Here is a 15,122-nt window from a genome sequence, read left to right as displayed (position 1 = left end):
GTAAGAAATATGGTTTTGCCTGGCTCAAGGTAGGGATGGGAGAGGGCAAAGTGGATTCAGTTCTCATGTGAGCTCCCTGATTTGCACTTTCTGAAGCAATTCACGAACCAAAACACAGCCATCTTTTGGAAATTTGCACTTTTCTGAATTTTGCAGTGTCGCTCCTCAGCTGAGTGTTGTGTGCAAAATTGCATAGACTGGGGAAAATATGCCTAGAAATGGATTACTTTGGGGGAAATGCATTACAGAAAATAACGCTGTGCAAAAAGTGTGTCTATTAGGCAAAACTGCATAGATAAATGTGCGTATTAGAAGCAATTCACACTAAAATGCTGGTGGATTTTGAGGAGGACATTTTCTTCTTCTTTTTTCAAGAATTGCAAACTGATGTGAAGAACTGAAGAGTGGACCAGACCGGACCGAGAGAGAATGGACAGGACAGATTTCCCCACCCCTAGAGCCAGGTAGACCTCACTATAGAATCTATATCTGTCACACCGAAGTTTAGAAATGATTTAGAGTGGAGGGGAATGAAGGAAAGGGAGAGGTGTGATGCGTCTTAGGGATAACAAAAGGTTAGATTCTGTTTTCCCTTCCGATTAGGTTCTTACTCTTAAAATAACGAATTGATTTTATTTTATTTCTAGAAATCAATTTTTGTTTTATTTGTAGAATAAAATAATTTCATTTATAGAAATAACCAATGCCATCCCTATTAGTACCCCGAATCCCCCCCCCCCACAATAAGCCCTTTGCAGGTACCTTTGAGTTTCTCTTCTGAGTGGGAAAGGAGGGTCAGACAGATGCGATGTGAAGGATGTGAAGATTAAGCTCTGTCCTTACTGCTTCTCTGGCGCTGAAAACAGTGATAATAAAACCCCTTTGTCCCCTTCCCTGAGCATGGTCTAAGTTTCGAATTCCCCAAAATGACGTTCCTGACTGATATCCTGCTCTTGCGAAACATCCACACAAGCCTCTGGCAGTCTACCAGTAGGCGATGTGCAGATCAAGAGATGGAGAGAGAGGGGAGGGGAGAAAGAGAATGAGAGGGGGAGAGAGAGAGAGATGGAGAAAGAGAATGAGAGGGAGAGGGAGGAGAAGGAGAAGGAGAAAAGAGAAGGAGAAAGAGGGAGAAGGAGAGGGAGAGGGAGGAGAAGGAAAAAAGAGAAGGAGGAGAAGGAGAAAAGAGAAAGAGAAGGAGAAAGAGGAAGAGGAAGAGAAGGAGGAGAAAGAGAAGGAGAAGGAGAAAAGAGAAGGAGAAAGAGAAGGAGAAAGGAGAAGGGGAAGGGAAAAGAGAAAGAGGAGGAGAAGGAGAAAGAGGAAGAGGAGGAGAAGGAGAAAGAGGAGGAGAAAGAGAAGGAGAAAAGAGAAAGAGAAGGGGAAGGGGAAAGAGAAAGAGAAGGAGGAGAAGGAGAAGGAGAAAAGAGAAGGAGAAAGAGAAAGAGAAGGGGAAGGGGAAAGAGAAGGGGAAGGGGAAAGAGAAGGAGAAGGAGAAGGAGAAGGAGGAAAAGGTGTAAGAGAAAGAGGAGGAGAAGGAGAAAAGAGAAGGAGAAGGAGAAAGAGAAGAAGGAGAAAGAGAAGGAGAAGGAGAAAGAGGAGTTTAAGCAAAGAAGTGGGGTGAAAGTCAATCATCTTGAGGAATTAAGGCCATTGCAGAGCTAGGATGCGTGAGTCTACAACTCACACAGACCTCATAGCAGTTCCTTCGCTCACAACTGTGCACAGCTACCAGCTGTATGGGGTGTTAGTGGGGGGCTAGTTCCTCTGGCGGGGGACACATCATGCTCATGCCACGACCCTTCCAGGGGAAAAGCCACTGGTAGTGCTGGGTGGGGGACGGGTGCCCCCCAAAAGACGTTACTAAATACTGCTTTCTAAATACTAATTTCTATTTCTCTATTTTTCATTTAACGCCTTTCAAAAAAGAAAGAGAAATATGGCGCCTTTTCGGTAAGGTCGCACTTTGCACGTGGTCATGGCCAGTGCTCCCCCCCATAAAATGTTTAGGGGTACTCTAATTTTCCTACTCATATTGAAATACTGCCCCCTCAATGAGGCCACACTTAGATTCGCAAAGTGTTTAAGGGTATGCGTACCCCTGCGTACACCCCCCCCCCCGAGAAAAAGCACTGATCATGGCTAGCCTTCTGCCCTCATTTGCGGAGGCGAAGCTGTTTCCTAGCAAAGGGCACTCTGCATACGGACGGCATCTTTTAATAGGGAAAAAATGGTGCCGGTACTCACCAGGAAGTTGTTATAGTACCGTATTTTTCGCTCCATAAGACGCACTTTTTTCCTCCTAAAAAGTAAGGGGAAATGTCTGTGCGTCTTATGGAGCGAATGGTGGTCCCTGGAGCCGAATTACCCAGGGGTGAAAAGCAGATCATCCTTTTTTTTTTTTTTAGAAAGAGGGAAGGGGGTGTTGAAACAAAGCCGCTGAGCAGCTGATCGGCAAGCAATCAGGAGGGAGATAAAGGACGCTAGCGATAAAGGAGGTTGCCTGGGAGGCAGGAGGAAAAAGTACATGGATCCTCAGGATTTTTGCACTGAGTCACCCCAAATTCACCATCAGATCACATAGCATGTCCATGGCTACAGCCTGCACCCAAAAAATCACACATCCACTGTTTTGTGGGGCCGCAATGACGCAAAAACATGGTTACAAAGCACGGATCCACATGGATTCTCAGGATTTTTGCATTGGGCTAGCCCAAACTCACCATCAAATCACATGTCTGTGGCCACAGCATGAACCACAAAAATCATACATCCACTGTTTCGTTCAGAATATATTTTTTCCTTGTTTTCCTCCTCTAAAAACTAGGTGTGTCTTATGCTCAGCGTCTTATGAAGCGAAAAATACGGTAAGTGCCACACTCTTAACATTTTGGGGGGAAAGGTACATGTACTGCGTACCCTTCAGTAACCCCAGAAAAGAATGTTCATTATGCACGCAGTATGCATGTTCAATATGCATGCAACCATCCGCCACAAACTTTGAGGTGACTAGAAAAAGGGCAAAAGCAGTCTTAAAAGGGTGCAGAAAGGGCAAAAATGGCATGAAAACAGGGTCTAGCAATCCCATGAGCCTTTGCAAGTGCAATCCCAGGAGCCATTGCACTGATGGTTGAGGCCTGTGGAGAGTTGGAGAGAATTTGAGCAAGGAGGTTTGGAGGGAGCAATGACCACCATTCATGCCAGTCCTCTAAGTGCTGCTGGTTTTTTAAAAGGTTATTCTAGGATTTTTAGAGATTTAGAGGGTGTTTGCAGGACTTTTCAATGGGTGTTCCCAATATATGTGATTTCACTGCCTCGGAACATGATCCCCACGCAAATGGTCGTCGCCTCTAACTGTGGGGATAGGAACCACCGCTTTTGATAGGAAAATGTATGTTTTTCTTCCGTACAAGAAAAAGGGAGTTAAGAAGCCTCCGTGGTATGCATAGCAAAAGGAAGAAAGTGGGGGCTGGATTGGAGAATGCGGGCATCGATCCCGCTACCTCTCGCATGCAAAGCGAGCGCTCTACCATTTGAGCTAATTCCCCAGTTGCCTGGCTCAATTGGGCCAGAAATAAAGAAAAAGAGGCAGATCTCAGAAAGGGATCCATAAAGGGATCCAGGGAAGCTTTGCTGAATGCCTGGCAAAAGGAGGAGGTCGTGATGTTTGCTGGAGAATGTGGGCATCGATCCCACTACCTCTCGCATGCTAAGCGAGCGCTCTACCATTTGAGCTAATTCCCCAGTTGCCTGGCTCCATTGGGCCAGAAATACAGAAAAAGAGGCAGATCTCAGAAAGGGATCCATAAAGGGATCCAGGGAAGCTTTGTTGAATGCCTGGCAAAAGGAGGAGGTCGTGATGTTTGCTGGAGAATGTGGGCATCGATCCCACTACCTCTCGCATGCTAAGCGAGCGCTCTACCATTTGAACTAATTCCCCAGTTGCCTGGCTTCACTGGTCCAGAAATACAGAAAAAGAGGAAGATCTCAGAAAGGGATCCAAAAAGGGACGGAGGGAGGATTTGTTGTTGTTCATGGGCGTGACCAGGATTTATGATACGAGGGAGCCCCAAAAGTTTTTGAGCTTTTGGGGGGGATCGCGCTCCAAAAAGTTGTTGCCCTTTTTGGGGAGATCACAGGTGAAAACACCCCCCAAAAAGAGGACATTACAGGGGGCAGGCTTCTGCTGGGGAGGGACAGAAGCTCAGTCAATTGAGTATTTTTGGTGCTTTTCTATACTTTTTGAGGTACTGTATTTTTCGCTCCATAAGACGCACCTGACCATAAGACGCACCTAGTTTTTAGAGGAGGAAAACAAGAAAAAAAATATTCTGAACGAAACAGTGGATGTATGATTTTTGTGACTCATGCTGTGGCCACAGACATGTGATCTGATGGTGAATCGACCGACCCCTCTCGCTCTCCAGGTTTCAGCAAAAGCCTGCATTCACCCCATAGGACGCACACACATTTCCCCTTCATTTTTGGACGGGAAAAAGTGCGTCCCATAGGGCGAAAAATACGGTAAGTTCTTAACCCGAGGTACCACTGTATATGCATTACACAAGGGCCCCATGTGATTGGCTAATTCCGGGCTGCTCCTGTAGGCCAATCAAGTTGCAGATTCACTTCCTCCAGAGGCCTGATTGGCCGCTCCTGCAGGCCAATCAGGTCGCTGATTCACTTCCACCTGCAGCTGGATTGGGTGGCTCCTGCGGACCAATCAGACTGCTGCATTCTGGATCCTATTATTCTAGGATTCAGCTCAGGACATAACAACACCTTTGTTTGAAACTCTGTCCTGCCAAGTGATACCCAAATTCTTCCTGATGTGGCAGACAGCTATTGAGGCACCACTCCTGAGGGTGATAAGTTGCCCTTGACTCACTTCCATAAAGAAGTGCTCAACACGCACACTGGTAGACCTTCATCTTGGTATTGGAGCCCCTGTTGTGTGCATGTCAAAAAGAAGCGAGTGGAGGCTGGATTGGAGAATGTGGGCATCGATCCCGCTACCTCTCGCATGCTAAGCGAGCGCTCTACCATTTGAGCTAATTCCCCAGTTGCCTGGCTCCATTGGGCCAGACATACAGAAAATGAGGCAGATCTCAGAAAGGGGTCCAGAAAGGGATTCATGGAGGCTTTGTTGAAAGTATGGCAAAAGGAAGAGCTTGTGAGCTTATCTGGAGAATGTGGGCATCGATCCCACTACCTCTCGCATGCAAAGCGAGCGCTCTACCATTTGAGCTAATTCCCCAGCTGCCTGGCAGACCTTTTTCTGTGCCTGCTTATGACCCAGATGCCTGAGCGCGGATCTTTCTCTCACCTTTCCGGGGAGTGATGGGACTCCAAAAGTTCTTTATTTGTAGAGCCTAAGAGGAGCAGACTCATCTTCTGGTGTCCCATCACAGAAGAAAGAGACAGTCAGTAGTCTACTCACTAGTTTATTCAGACTGTACACGCAGCACTTCCAGGCATGTCTGCTCTCCTGAGCAGCAAACACAAGAGTCTACAACTCGACTCACACTTCTACTCAACAGAACCTCGCCACTGGGAGAAGAGAGGGTGAGACTCTGCAAACACTTCTTGGGGGTGGGGGAGGAGTGGGACCGTTTGCAGAGCTGGCTCATTGTCTGCAGGCCAGCTCTGGGTGCCATGCAATGTTGAAATAGTGATGGCAAGGGATCACACCCCAAAGTGCAAGCAAAGAGTTAAATTTTTAAAGCCGCAGGTAGGTGTGGTCTGAGAGGTCCCTCAGGGTGCAGAGCTATCAGGTTTGCAGTCTGAGGGGGCTCATGGACTCAGTTTTTCCCCTGTACGGCCAGGTGTGTCTTTGGTCCACTGAGGCTGTAGTGTATCAGCTGTCACCATCTTTAAGGTGATATACACGGCCACCAAGTCTCTCCTATTCTTCTGTTTGTGTTGTATACAAGAAAATCTACTAGCCTCATATTCTGCAGAGCAAAAGGAGGAGGAGAAATTTAGCTGGGTATCAGTGCCAATACCTCTTACATACTAAGAGACTATTCTTCTGTTGGAGACAAGACCTGAGCTGTCTGGCATTGCTGGCTCATGCATGACAAATCTAAGATGTCACACAGAACATGTTTCTCTATCCATCTATCTATCTATGGGAGACAAGAGTACCTGGAGTGCTCTGGTCACTGGGGCCACGAAGAGTCGGACACAACTGAACAACTAAACAACAACAACAATCTATCTATCTATCTATCTATCTATCTATCTATCTATCTATCATCTATCTATCTATCTATCTATCTATCTATCTGATTTTATCATTATTTTTCCAAACATTTTCACAATAACCTTCCAATCAAATAATTACACTGTTTCATAGTTTGACCCTCACCTCCACAGCATTTTTACTCAAACTTTTCCACTGCATTTTATCTTTATCTATTACAAAAAGTTTCTCCATTACAGTCCTTTTTCTTCTGCTGCTTTTATCTCGAATCCTGCCCGCAATTTCATTCGACTGTAATATTTCTTTTAAAAATAGTCCACAAAAGGCCTCCATTCTTCTATAAAAAGTTCCTTGTTTTGATCTCTTAATTTCGCTGTCAGCATTGCTATTTCTGCATAGTCCATTAGTTTCAAAAGCCACTCTTCCTTTACTGGAACTTTCTCTTCTTCCCATTTCTGTAAATATAATATTCTAGCTGCTCCATCCCTATTACACCAATAAGGAAACCTTCTGGTCTCTGGGGAATAGCCCATTTAAACATTTTCTTCATTACACAGAACGTGTTTCAGCCAGGTTCCACTCTATGTATGGCAAAAGAAAAGAGAAGGGAGGCTTGCCTGGAGAATGCGGGCATTGATCCCGCTACCTCTCGCATGCTAAGCAAGCGCTCTACCATTTGAGCTAATTCCCCAGCTGCCTAACATCACCAGTCTTAGACATACAAAAAAGAGAGGAGGGAGCAGACTTTAGAAATGGATCCAGAAAAAATGATCCAAGGAGGTTTCGTAGGCAAAAGGAAAAGAGTGGAAGATTGGTTAGAGAACAAACACGTAAGTCCTGCTGCCTCTTGCATGCAAAAAGAGCACTTCACCATTTGAGCTGATTGCCCAGCAGAACCATCCAAAAGTATCTCCAAGAAGGAGACAGAGCTTAGATGCCCTGCACTGTTGGCCAAGGATGGCACCCCACAGTGCAGGATAAGGGTTGCTTTTTAAGCAGTTTGTGGGTGCAATGACAGTGGCCACTCAGGGTGCAGAACTAAATAATAGTTCTGGTCACATTTAGAGGCATCTGATGCAAAATGGGCTCAGCTGCTCCAGGCTTCAGACAGCCATCCGCAAGCCTTCGGAGCGCAGCGGGAACTCCTGCTGCACTCCAAAGGCTTTCTGATAGCTGCCTGAAGCCCCCGGAGTGCAGCGGGAGTTCCCTGGGCTATGGGGGCTTCAGGCGGCTTCAGCGAAAGCAACGTGAAGCCTCCGGAGTGCAGGGGGAGCTCTGCCTCTGCGCTTTGGAGGCTTCACGTAGCGTTCGCTGAAGCCAAGGAGCCTGCATTCGCTCCATAGGACGCCCACACATTTCCCCTTCATTTTTTGAGGGGGAAAAGTGTGTCCTACAGAGTGAAAAATACGGTATGTTAGCTGCCGTTGTGCTCTTCATTTCTGCCAGGGTCTGGCCTGATTTGTGTGGTTCACCTTATCTGCTTGTGACTCAGTAAAGCTTGCCACGTTTTTTTCCTTCCCGGATGCAGTCTGTTTTATTCTGCCACTTCTGCAAGCATGCGGGAAACAACCTAAGGAGGCTGGAAAAGGAACAGGGCAGAAGCTCGGTTGGGGAATTCAGGATTCGATCCTGCTACCTCTCGCATGCCAAGAGAGTGCTCTACCACTTGAGCTAATTCCTCGGCTGTCCAGCAGAGCCAGCGCACAGCACAAGATACAAGATGAGGCTGTTCTTCTGTTTGAGCTAATTCCCTGGCTGTCCAACTTTGCAATATCCCTGAAAGTGGGCCCAGGCCAGAGTTCTGTACAGAATATGACCCGAAGACGCTTTGCTCTATGCACGCCAAAAGGGAGAAATTAAAGTCTTGACTGGAGAATGCGGGCATCGATCCCGCTACCTCTCGCATGCTAAGCGAGCGCTCTACCATTTGAGCTAATTCCCCAGCTGCTCAGGAAAACCACCTCACAGTATCCTAAGTACAGGCCAGATCCAAGGTGCAATTGCTCTTTGGTTTGAGTTAAATTCCCTGGATGCCCAGGCCCCCACGATATCCCAAGAAGGAAGCAGGGGCCTGAAATGCTGTGGAGAACGTGAGCTGGAAAGGCATTGCTCTAGGTTTGGCAAAAGCAAAAAAGGAGCAGAAGCTTGCCTGGAGAATGCGGGCATCGATCCCGCTACCTCTCGCATGCTAAGCGAGCGCTCTACCATTTGAGCTAATTCCCCATCCGTGTGGCTTCAGTGGCTCAGACGTACAGAAAGGGATACGACAAAAGAAAGTGGTTCAGGGAGGCTTCTGTTTTGTTTAAAAGGAGGTAAAGCCAAAAGCATGCAGATTATCTTGGCAGACAAGATATTTGGGGCAGACCCAACAAACATAATAACATGGAAGCTAAAGAGGCATGGCAGCAGATAAGCAAAGAATCGACAGTAGCTGGCTGGTGACACTTCAGCATTTATGCAAAAGACAATATGCTTGGGCTGAGGAATTGGGCCAAACTTTGGCCCCCAGTGATCCTGGCCAGGGATAGCCTGTGCATGAAGCGAGGGGAAGCCATTCATCTCTGGATCCACCTCCCCTTTCTCCTTTCTTTCTTTGGCGATCACTCATAGCCGAGTAAGATTGTTTTCCATAAACACAGTTTTAACAATGAGTCTGTAAGTGACTGTGAAGGCCAATTCTGGACCCACAGGTCCTTCCACAGTGGGGACATTGGTTTCCGGGTGGGAGTTGATCACGGTGTGGATTTGCCAAGCGTGTTTTCCTCTTAGCACGTTTCTCCCTTGCGTCCTGAGTTTGAGTGTCTTCAAAGCCCATGACACCTTTGGTAAAGGCTGTTCTCCAACTATAGAGCTCGCAGGCCAGTGTTTCCCAGTTGTCAGGGTTTATATTACATTTTTTAAGATTTGCCTTGAGACAGTCTTTAAAACTCTTTTGTTGACCACCAGCATTACGCTTTCCATTTTTAAGTTGGGAATAGAGTAGTTGCTTTGGAAGACAATCATCAGGCATCTGCACAACATGACCAGTCCAACCAAGTTGATGTTGAAGAATCCTTGCTTCAACATTGGTTGCTTCTTCCTATACACTGATATTAGTTCACCTGTCTTCCCAAGTGATGTGTAAAATTTTTCGGAGACACCATTGATGGAATCTTTCGAGCAACTGGAGATGGCGTTTATAAGTGGTCCATGTTTCACAAGCATACAGTAAGGTTGGTAGTACAATAGCTTTGTAAACAAGCATTTTGGTTTCCCTGTGAATGTCCCGGTCCTCAAACACTCTGCACTTCAGTTGGGAGAATGGTAACGGGCAGGATCGTGAAATCTGGAAGCCCCTAGTCATGAACCGGCACATGGGCAGTGGATACAGATTCAGTTGTTCTGACTCAAGGAACAAGGCAGTTGAGTAGCTCGGTGGCAGTATCCATGACTTTTTATCCATCCCTTTTTAGGATCCACTCTGCTCACCCAGTAAAGGGGAGGGGCTAGAAAAGGTGCCCTAAACATAGTCTGCCTCCCTTTTTCCCTGACTGGATTACCGTGCCCAGTGGGGTCACCACCTAGTGGTCGTAAAAGACAAATGAACTTTGGAACATGGAATATACGGACTTTGTCAGATAACACAGACAGCGAGCGTCCTGAGCACAGAACTGCCATCACTTGCAGTGAGCTGTGACATTTTAACATAGATATTGCAGCGCTTCAAGAGACTCGAAGAGCAGGCGAGGGACAACTGAAGGAAGAATCATAGAATCATAGAATCATAGAATTATAGAATCATAGAATCATAGAGTTGGAAGAGACCACAAGGGCCATCGAGTCCAACCCCCTGCCAGGCAGGAAACACCATCAGAGCACTCCTGACATATGGTTGTCAAGCCTCTGCTTAAAGACCTCCAAAGTAGGAGACTCCACCACACTCCTTGGCAGCAAATCCCACTGTCGAACAGCTCTTACTGTCAGGAAGTTCTTCCTAATGTTTAGGTGGAATCTTCTTTCTTGTAGTTTGGATCCATTGCTCCGTGTCCGCTTCTCTGGAGCAGCAGAAAACAACCTTTCTCCCTCCTCTATATGACATCATTTTATATATTTGAAAATGGCTATCATATCACCCCTTAACCTCCTCTTCTCCAGGCTAAACATGCCCAGCTCCCTTAGCCGTTCCTCATAAGGCATCGTTTCCAGGCCTTTGACCATTTTGGTTGCCCTCCTCTGGACACGTTCCAGTTTGTCAGTGTCCTTCTTGAACTGTGGTGCCCAGAACTGGACACAGTACTCCAGGTGAGGTCTGACCAGAGCAGAATACAGTGGCACTATTACTTCCCTTGATCTAGATGCTATACTCCTATTGATGCAGCCCAGAATTGCATTGGCAGCCCAGAATTGCATTGGCTACACATTCTTCTGGAAAGGTCTATCTGAACAAGAACATTGAATACATGGGGTAGGCTTCGCTATCAAAAATGACCTATTGAGGCTCCTGTCAGAAGTCACCTCCCCACCCTCTTCCTGACCCCACCATGGCTTCTCTCATTGCTGACACAGCACTCCTACCCTCACTGCTGTGCCCATGGCATCTTTGTTGCCACCCTCCTGTAGGTGACACAAGATAATATCACCAAGGCAACTATCTGTAAACAAACGATAAAGGTCCATCAAAATGGCAAAAGTAGTTTCTTTCCCAAATTGGTTTTTATCTTAAACAATTGCAAACACAGTAAATGAAGAGTTCGCTATATAAACATTGGTTGTTGTATCACTGCCCTGTCCATTGCTTTACTGTACCACTCTGGAGTAGCATTTTATGACGACTGCTCCATAGATATTGTTGTTATACAATTCCTTTCACCATACAGATGGGCTTATGAAGCATTTCTGTATCCTTCTGCTGTGCTGAAGAAGAATTCTACGAAACAGTGGGTATATCCGGAATCACTGTTCACTACGTCTGTTTGCGGACCACTTCAGCAGCGTTGGACGTCATAAAACAAAGCTTTATGGCTTGTTTTCATCGGATAAGAATCTGACCCATTGCTTCTTCCAGAGACTTATAAGACTTATGTTTATTTGGTTCTATGTTTTCAAGAGAATCCATCAAGAGTGCACATTTTGTGACTTTCAGAGATTTATAGATTTCTGTTTATTTGGTTTTTCATATTGTTCAGTGTTCCGTAAGGATTATTTAAAGAGTTTATATTGATATTGCATTGTTGTACTTGGTCATCGTGTTGCCTTGGATATTACTGATAATTGTTTGCAACACAGGGGTTTAATTGTTTGGACTCAAAACATCTCAGACTGGCTCTCGCCCTGGCTGGACTCATCACTGTGGTCTTTCTGCAGGTGCCTGAGCAGAACGGATAGCAGGTTTCTCCACCGTGTCCAATCAGTCCATGATGAGAACTGAACTTTGGTCTGTTCCATTCTCTAAAAATGCAACTAGGTTCACCACCTAAAACGAACCTCCAGACTGTTAATATAAAAACTGCCTACTTCTCTGCATTTCTGTTTTCTATCTACCAAGGAACCCAACTGGAATTTATGTTCCCAGAGACAGGGGTTTCACATATTCCAATTTCCATCTTGCCATCAATCTCAGGTGTAACTTGAAGAAGACTGCACCGTGCCTAACAGTGCCTCATTGGAATGTCTGCTACCTCCACCAACATAACATTGAAAATTCTTGTAAAGTGTCCATGCAACTTGAGTTAGTGGAGTGTTCGCACTCTGTGCACATCTCTATGCTACTGCCAGTGTGAAGTTACATGTGAAATGTCCTCTCTGATATATCTTTGGGTGTGATATAGACTGGCCCATGTCAAAGCCAAGTGGATGTGTCTTGAAGCCAGTACAGTCATACCTTGGTTGTCAAACGGAATCCATTCCAGAAATCCTTTGGACTTCCAAAAACGTTCAACAACCAAGGTGCGGCTTCCGATTGGCTGCAGGAGCTTCCTGCACTCAATTGGAAGCTGTGGAAGCCGCGTCAGATGTTTGGCTTCAAAAACCGGAACACTCACTTCCGGTTTTTGATTGTTTGGGAGCCAAAACATTTGAGTCGCAAGGCGTTTGAGGTCCAAGGTACGACTGTGCTGAAATAGGTTGTTCACTGCCTCGAGGCATAAAGAAATTGAGCATACCCCATGATCTGCCACTAGATGGCAGAAGAAGATAGTTTTATCATAAAGTGAGGACTTCAGATACACTTTGCAAAATCTGTAAAACAAGGAGTTAAAACTCCATAGTGTGCCCAGAAGATTGCTGGGCCACACACAGTGTTTTCCGTCCTCAATAAAGTAATAATTTCTCTAGCCCTGGTGAAGGATTAACCAGTCTCAGCATTGTGGAGTCCAATCTATCAACATCAATTTTTGTTCAAATATTCTTAAGGCAAGTGTTATCCAACTCTTTCCAGTACACTTTCCCACCACTTTCTTGTCTGCAAAAAAGGGTAAAATTTTGGAGGGAAGAGGGTTTGTTGTGCAAGACCTTTTGATTAACTATTACTCTGAAGCCTGAAATATGTGATTGAAACCACCAAAAAATAATGGCAATCTAGAAGTGCCCGTGATCACTGCAGATGGTGACAGCTGTCACAAAATTAAAAGACACCTGCTTCTTGGGAGAAAAGCAGTGACAAACCTAGACAGCATCTTAAAAAGCAGAGACATCACTTTGCTGACAAAGGTCCGTATAGTTAAAGCCATGGTTTTCCCAGTAGTGATGTATGGAAGTGAGAGCTGGACCATAAAGAAGGCTGATCGCCGAAGGATTGATGCTTTTGAATTCTGGTGTTGGAGGAGACTCTTGAGAGTCCCATGGACTGCAATAAGATCAAACCTCCCCATTCTGAAGGAAATCAGCCCTGAGTGCTCACTGGAAGGACAGATCCTGAAGCTGAGGCTCCAAGAATTTGGCCACCTCATGAGAAGAGAAGACTCCCTGGAAAAGACCCTGATGTTGGGAAAGATAGAGGGCACAAGGAGAAGGGGACAACAGAGGACGAGATGGTTGGACAGTGTTCTCGAAGCTACCAGCATGAGTTTGACCAAACTGCGGGAGGCAGTGGAAGACAGGAGTGCCTGGCGTGCTCTGGTCCATGGGGTCACAAAGAGTCGGACACGACTAAGCGACTAAACAACAACAACAACAGAAGTGCCCGTGATCTCCTTGGAGTCACAAGGATTGAACATGGAATGAGAAACATTCTTTCTGCTGCGAATCACAAGTGGGGTGTATGCTTTCGTTTGATCACTGTGAGAGCAGGTTGTTGGACGAGATGGTTGTTTGCTTGATTCAGCAGGACTCTAATGTTCTAATGTTTATTCCCATTGAGCAGAACTGTGATTCAGTTTCTGTACCTTCCCCCCCCCCAAGAATTAGCATTCTTAAGGCATCTCTAATGCATTCTTGGGGCACATTCCTTGTGTGTTCCTGATTCCAGCAGTGTTCTTCTGTTCTGACAACTGAAACGGCAGATATGCAAACCCGTGAATCAAACACTGGTTCATCTGTCAGTCTGGGCCCTTGTGTTTGTGTTTTTAAATGCATCAGGTGTACATTTGATTTTTCCAAGTGCAAGCCCATTCCAAGGGGGGGGGGGAGAGAGACAGTCATGGTGGCATCACAGTTAACGGACAATCACTGCTGTGCGCAGCTGATGTCCATAGTACACTTGCAGAACTTTGAGTTCTTTGTCTCAGAACTCAACTCTTGGAAGCAAAGGTACTTTTTGTAGAGGTGAGGAGCCTTTTTCAGCCCTTTTTCAAATGCATTCGCTTCTGGGCCCTTTTCTAAAGGCCCCATGTCAATGGGAACCTGGACCAGGAGCAAAATTAGGCAGAACAAGAAATGTGGGTTTTACCTTTGTGCAATATATGACTTTCTGGTCTGGTGGTGTTATCCGAATCAATTTTGTGTTGGCGAAATCTTTGATCTTCACAGATGTTTATGTACTTTTATATTCCTGTAGTATGGTGTTACGGAAATGACGGGGAGGGGCACATCTTTAAAGTTGTTAAGTGTTACAAATATTATGCATAAATGTATCCTTTCAACTTGACAGCTCAGGAAAGTTACCTAGCTTTAAAAATAATATAAAATCAACTCCTTTGCCAGAGTCCTCCATTCCAACGCTATTTTACCCTTGAAAAGGGGACTCCAGGAAGTGCCCAGAGGTGACAATTGCTGAGCTGATTGCTGGCCAAGGAAAGCTTAATCCCATCACCAGACTTGCCAAGGGGTCCAGACATGCAAAGGAAGTTCTGTTGTACTTTGGGTGGTGGGACTTCAGTGGTGTTTGCCTATGCTAATCTTATACCTGGGTCTTGCCCTGCCATGTCTGCTTATGCTAATCTTGTACCAAGGACTTGTCTGGACAAGTTTGCCAAGGTTAAACTAGTGTAACCCCTTTCGTGGCATGTCAGTGATGTAGCAATGATGCTGTACGAACTGTCATCTGGGATATGGTGGGAAAGTTTTAAAAGTCTTTGTCACCCCATCCTCGGGGTTCAAAATTCCTCTTTGAACCTGTTGCGCAATAAACTTTGGTCTACAGCTATTTGCTCTGGTTGGTAGTGTGATAGGAATTTTGAGGTCTTAGATATATGGTAATGTTCATAACAGGGACGCGGGTGGCGCTGTGGGTAAAAGCCTCAGCGCCTAGGGCTTGCCGATCGAAAGGTCGGCGGTTCGAATCCCCGCGGCGGGGTGCGCTCCCGCTGCTCGGTCCCAGCGCCTGCCAACCTAGCAGTTCGAAAGCACCCCCGGGTGCAAGTAGATAAATAGGTACCGCTTACCAGCGGGAAGGTAAATGGCGTTCCGTGTGCTGCGCTGGCTCGCCAGATGCAGCTTTGTCACGCTGGCCACATGACCCGGAAGTGTCTCCGGACAGCGCTGGCCCCCGGCCTATAGATGTGAG

At 46.1% G+C, this 15,122-nt stretch overlaps 1 protein-coding gene across 1 annotated transcript in view; it reads left to right on the top strand.

Annotated features, from left to right (window-relative positions):
- The window catches only part of LOC309525288 (uncharacterized protein), a 45,095-nt gene that overhangs the window by 2,848 nt on the left and 27,125 nt on the right, over positions 1-15,122 (top strand). Inside the window, exon 2 of the mRNA XM_082210847.1 lies at positions 376-464. Coding sequence (XP_082066973.1) covers positions 430-464 — 35 coding nt within the window. The 5' untranslated portion in view covers positions 376-429. The remainder of the gene's footprint in view (positions 1-375; positions 465-15,122) is intronic.

Source organism: Podarcis vaucheri, assembly GCF_965113315.1.
Source record: "Podarcis vaucheri genome assembly, chromosome: 2".
In the NCBI taxonomy this organism is placed as follows: domain Eukaryota; kingdom Metazoa; phylum Chordata; class Lepidosauria; order Squamata; family Lacertidae; genus Podarcis; species Podarcis vaucheri.
Note: the sequence above shows the minus strand (reverse complement) of the source record. Positions and strands in the feature narration are given on the sequence as shown.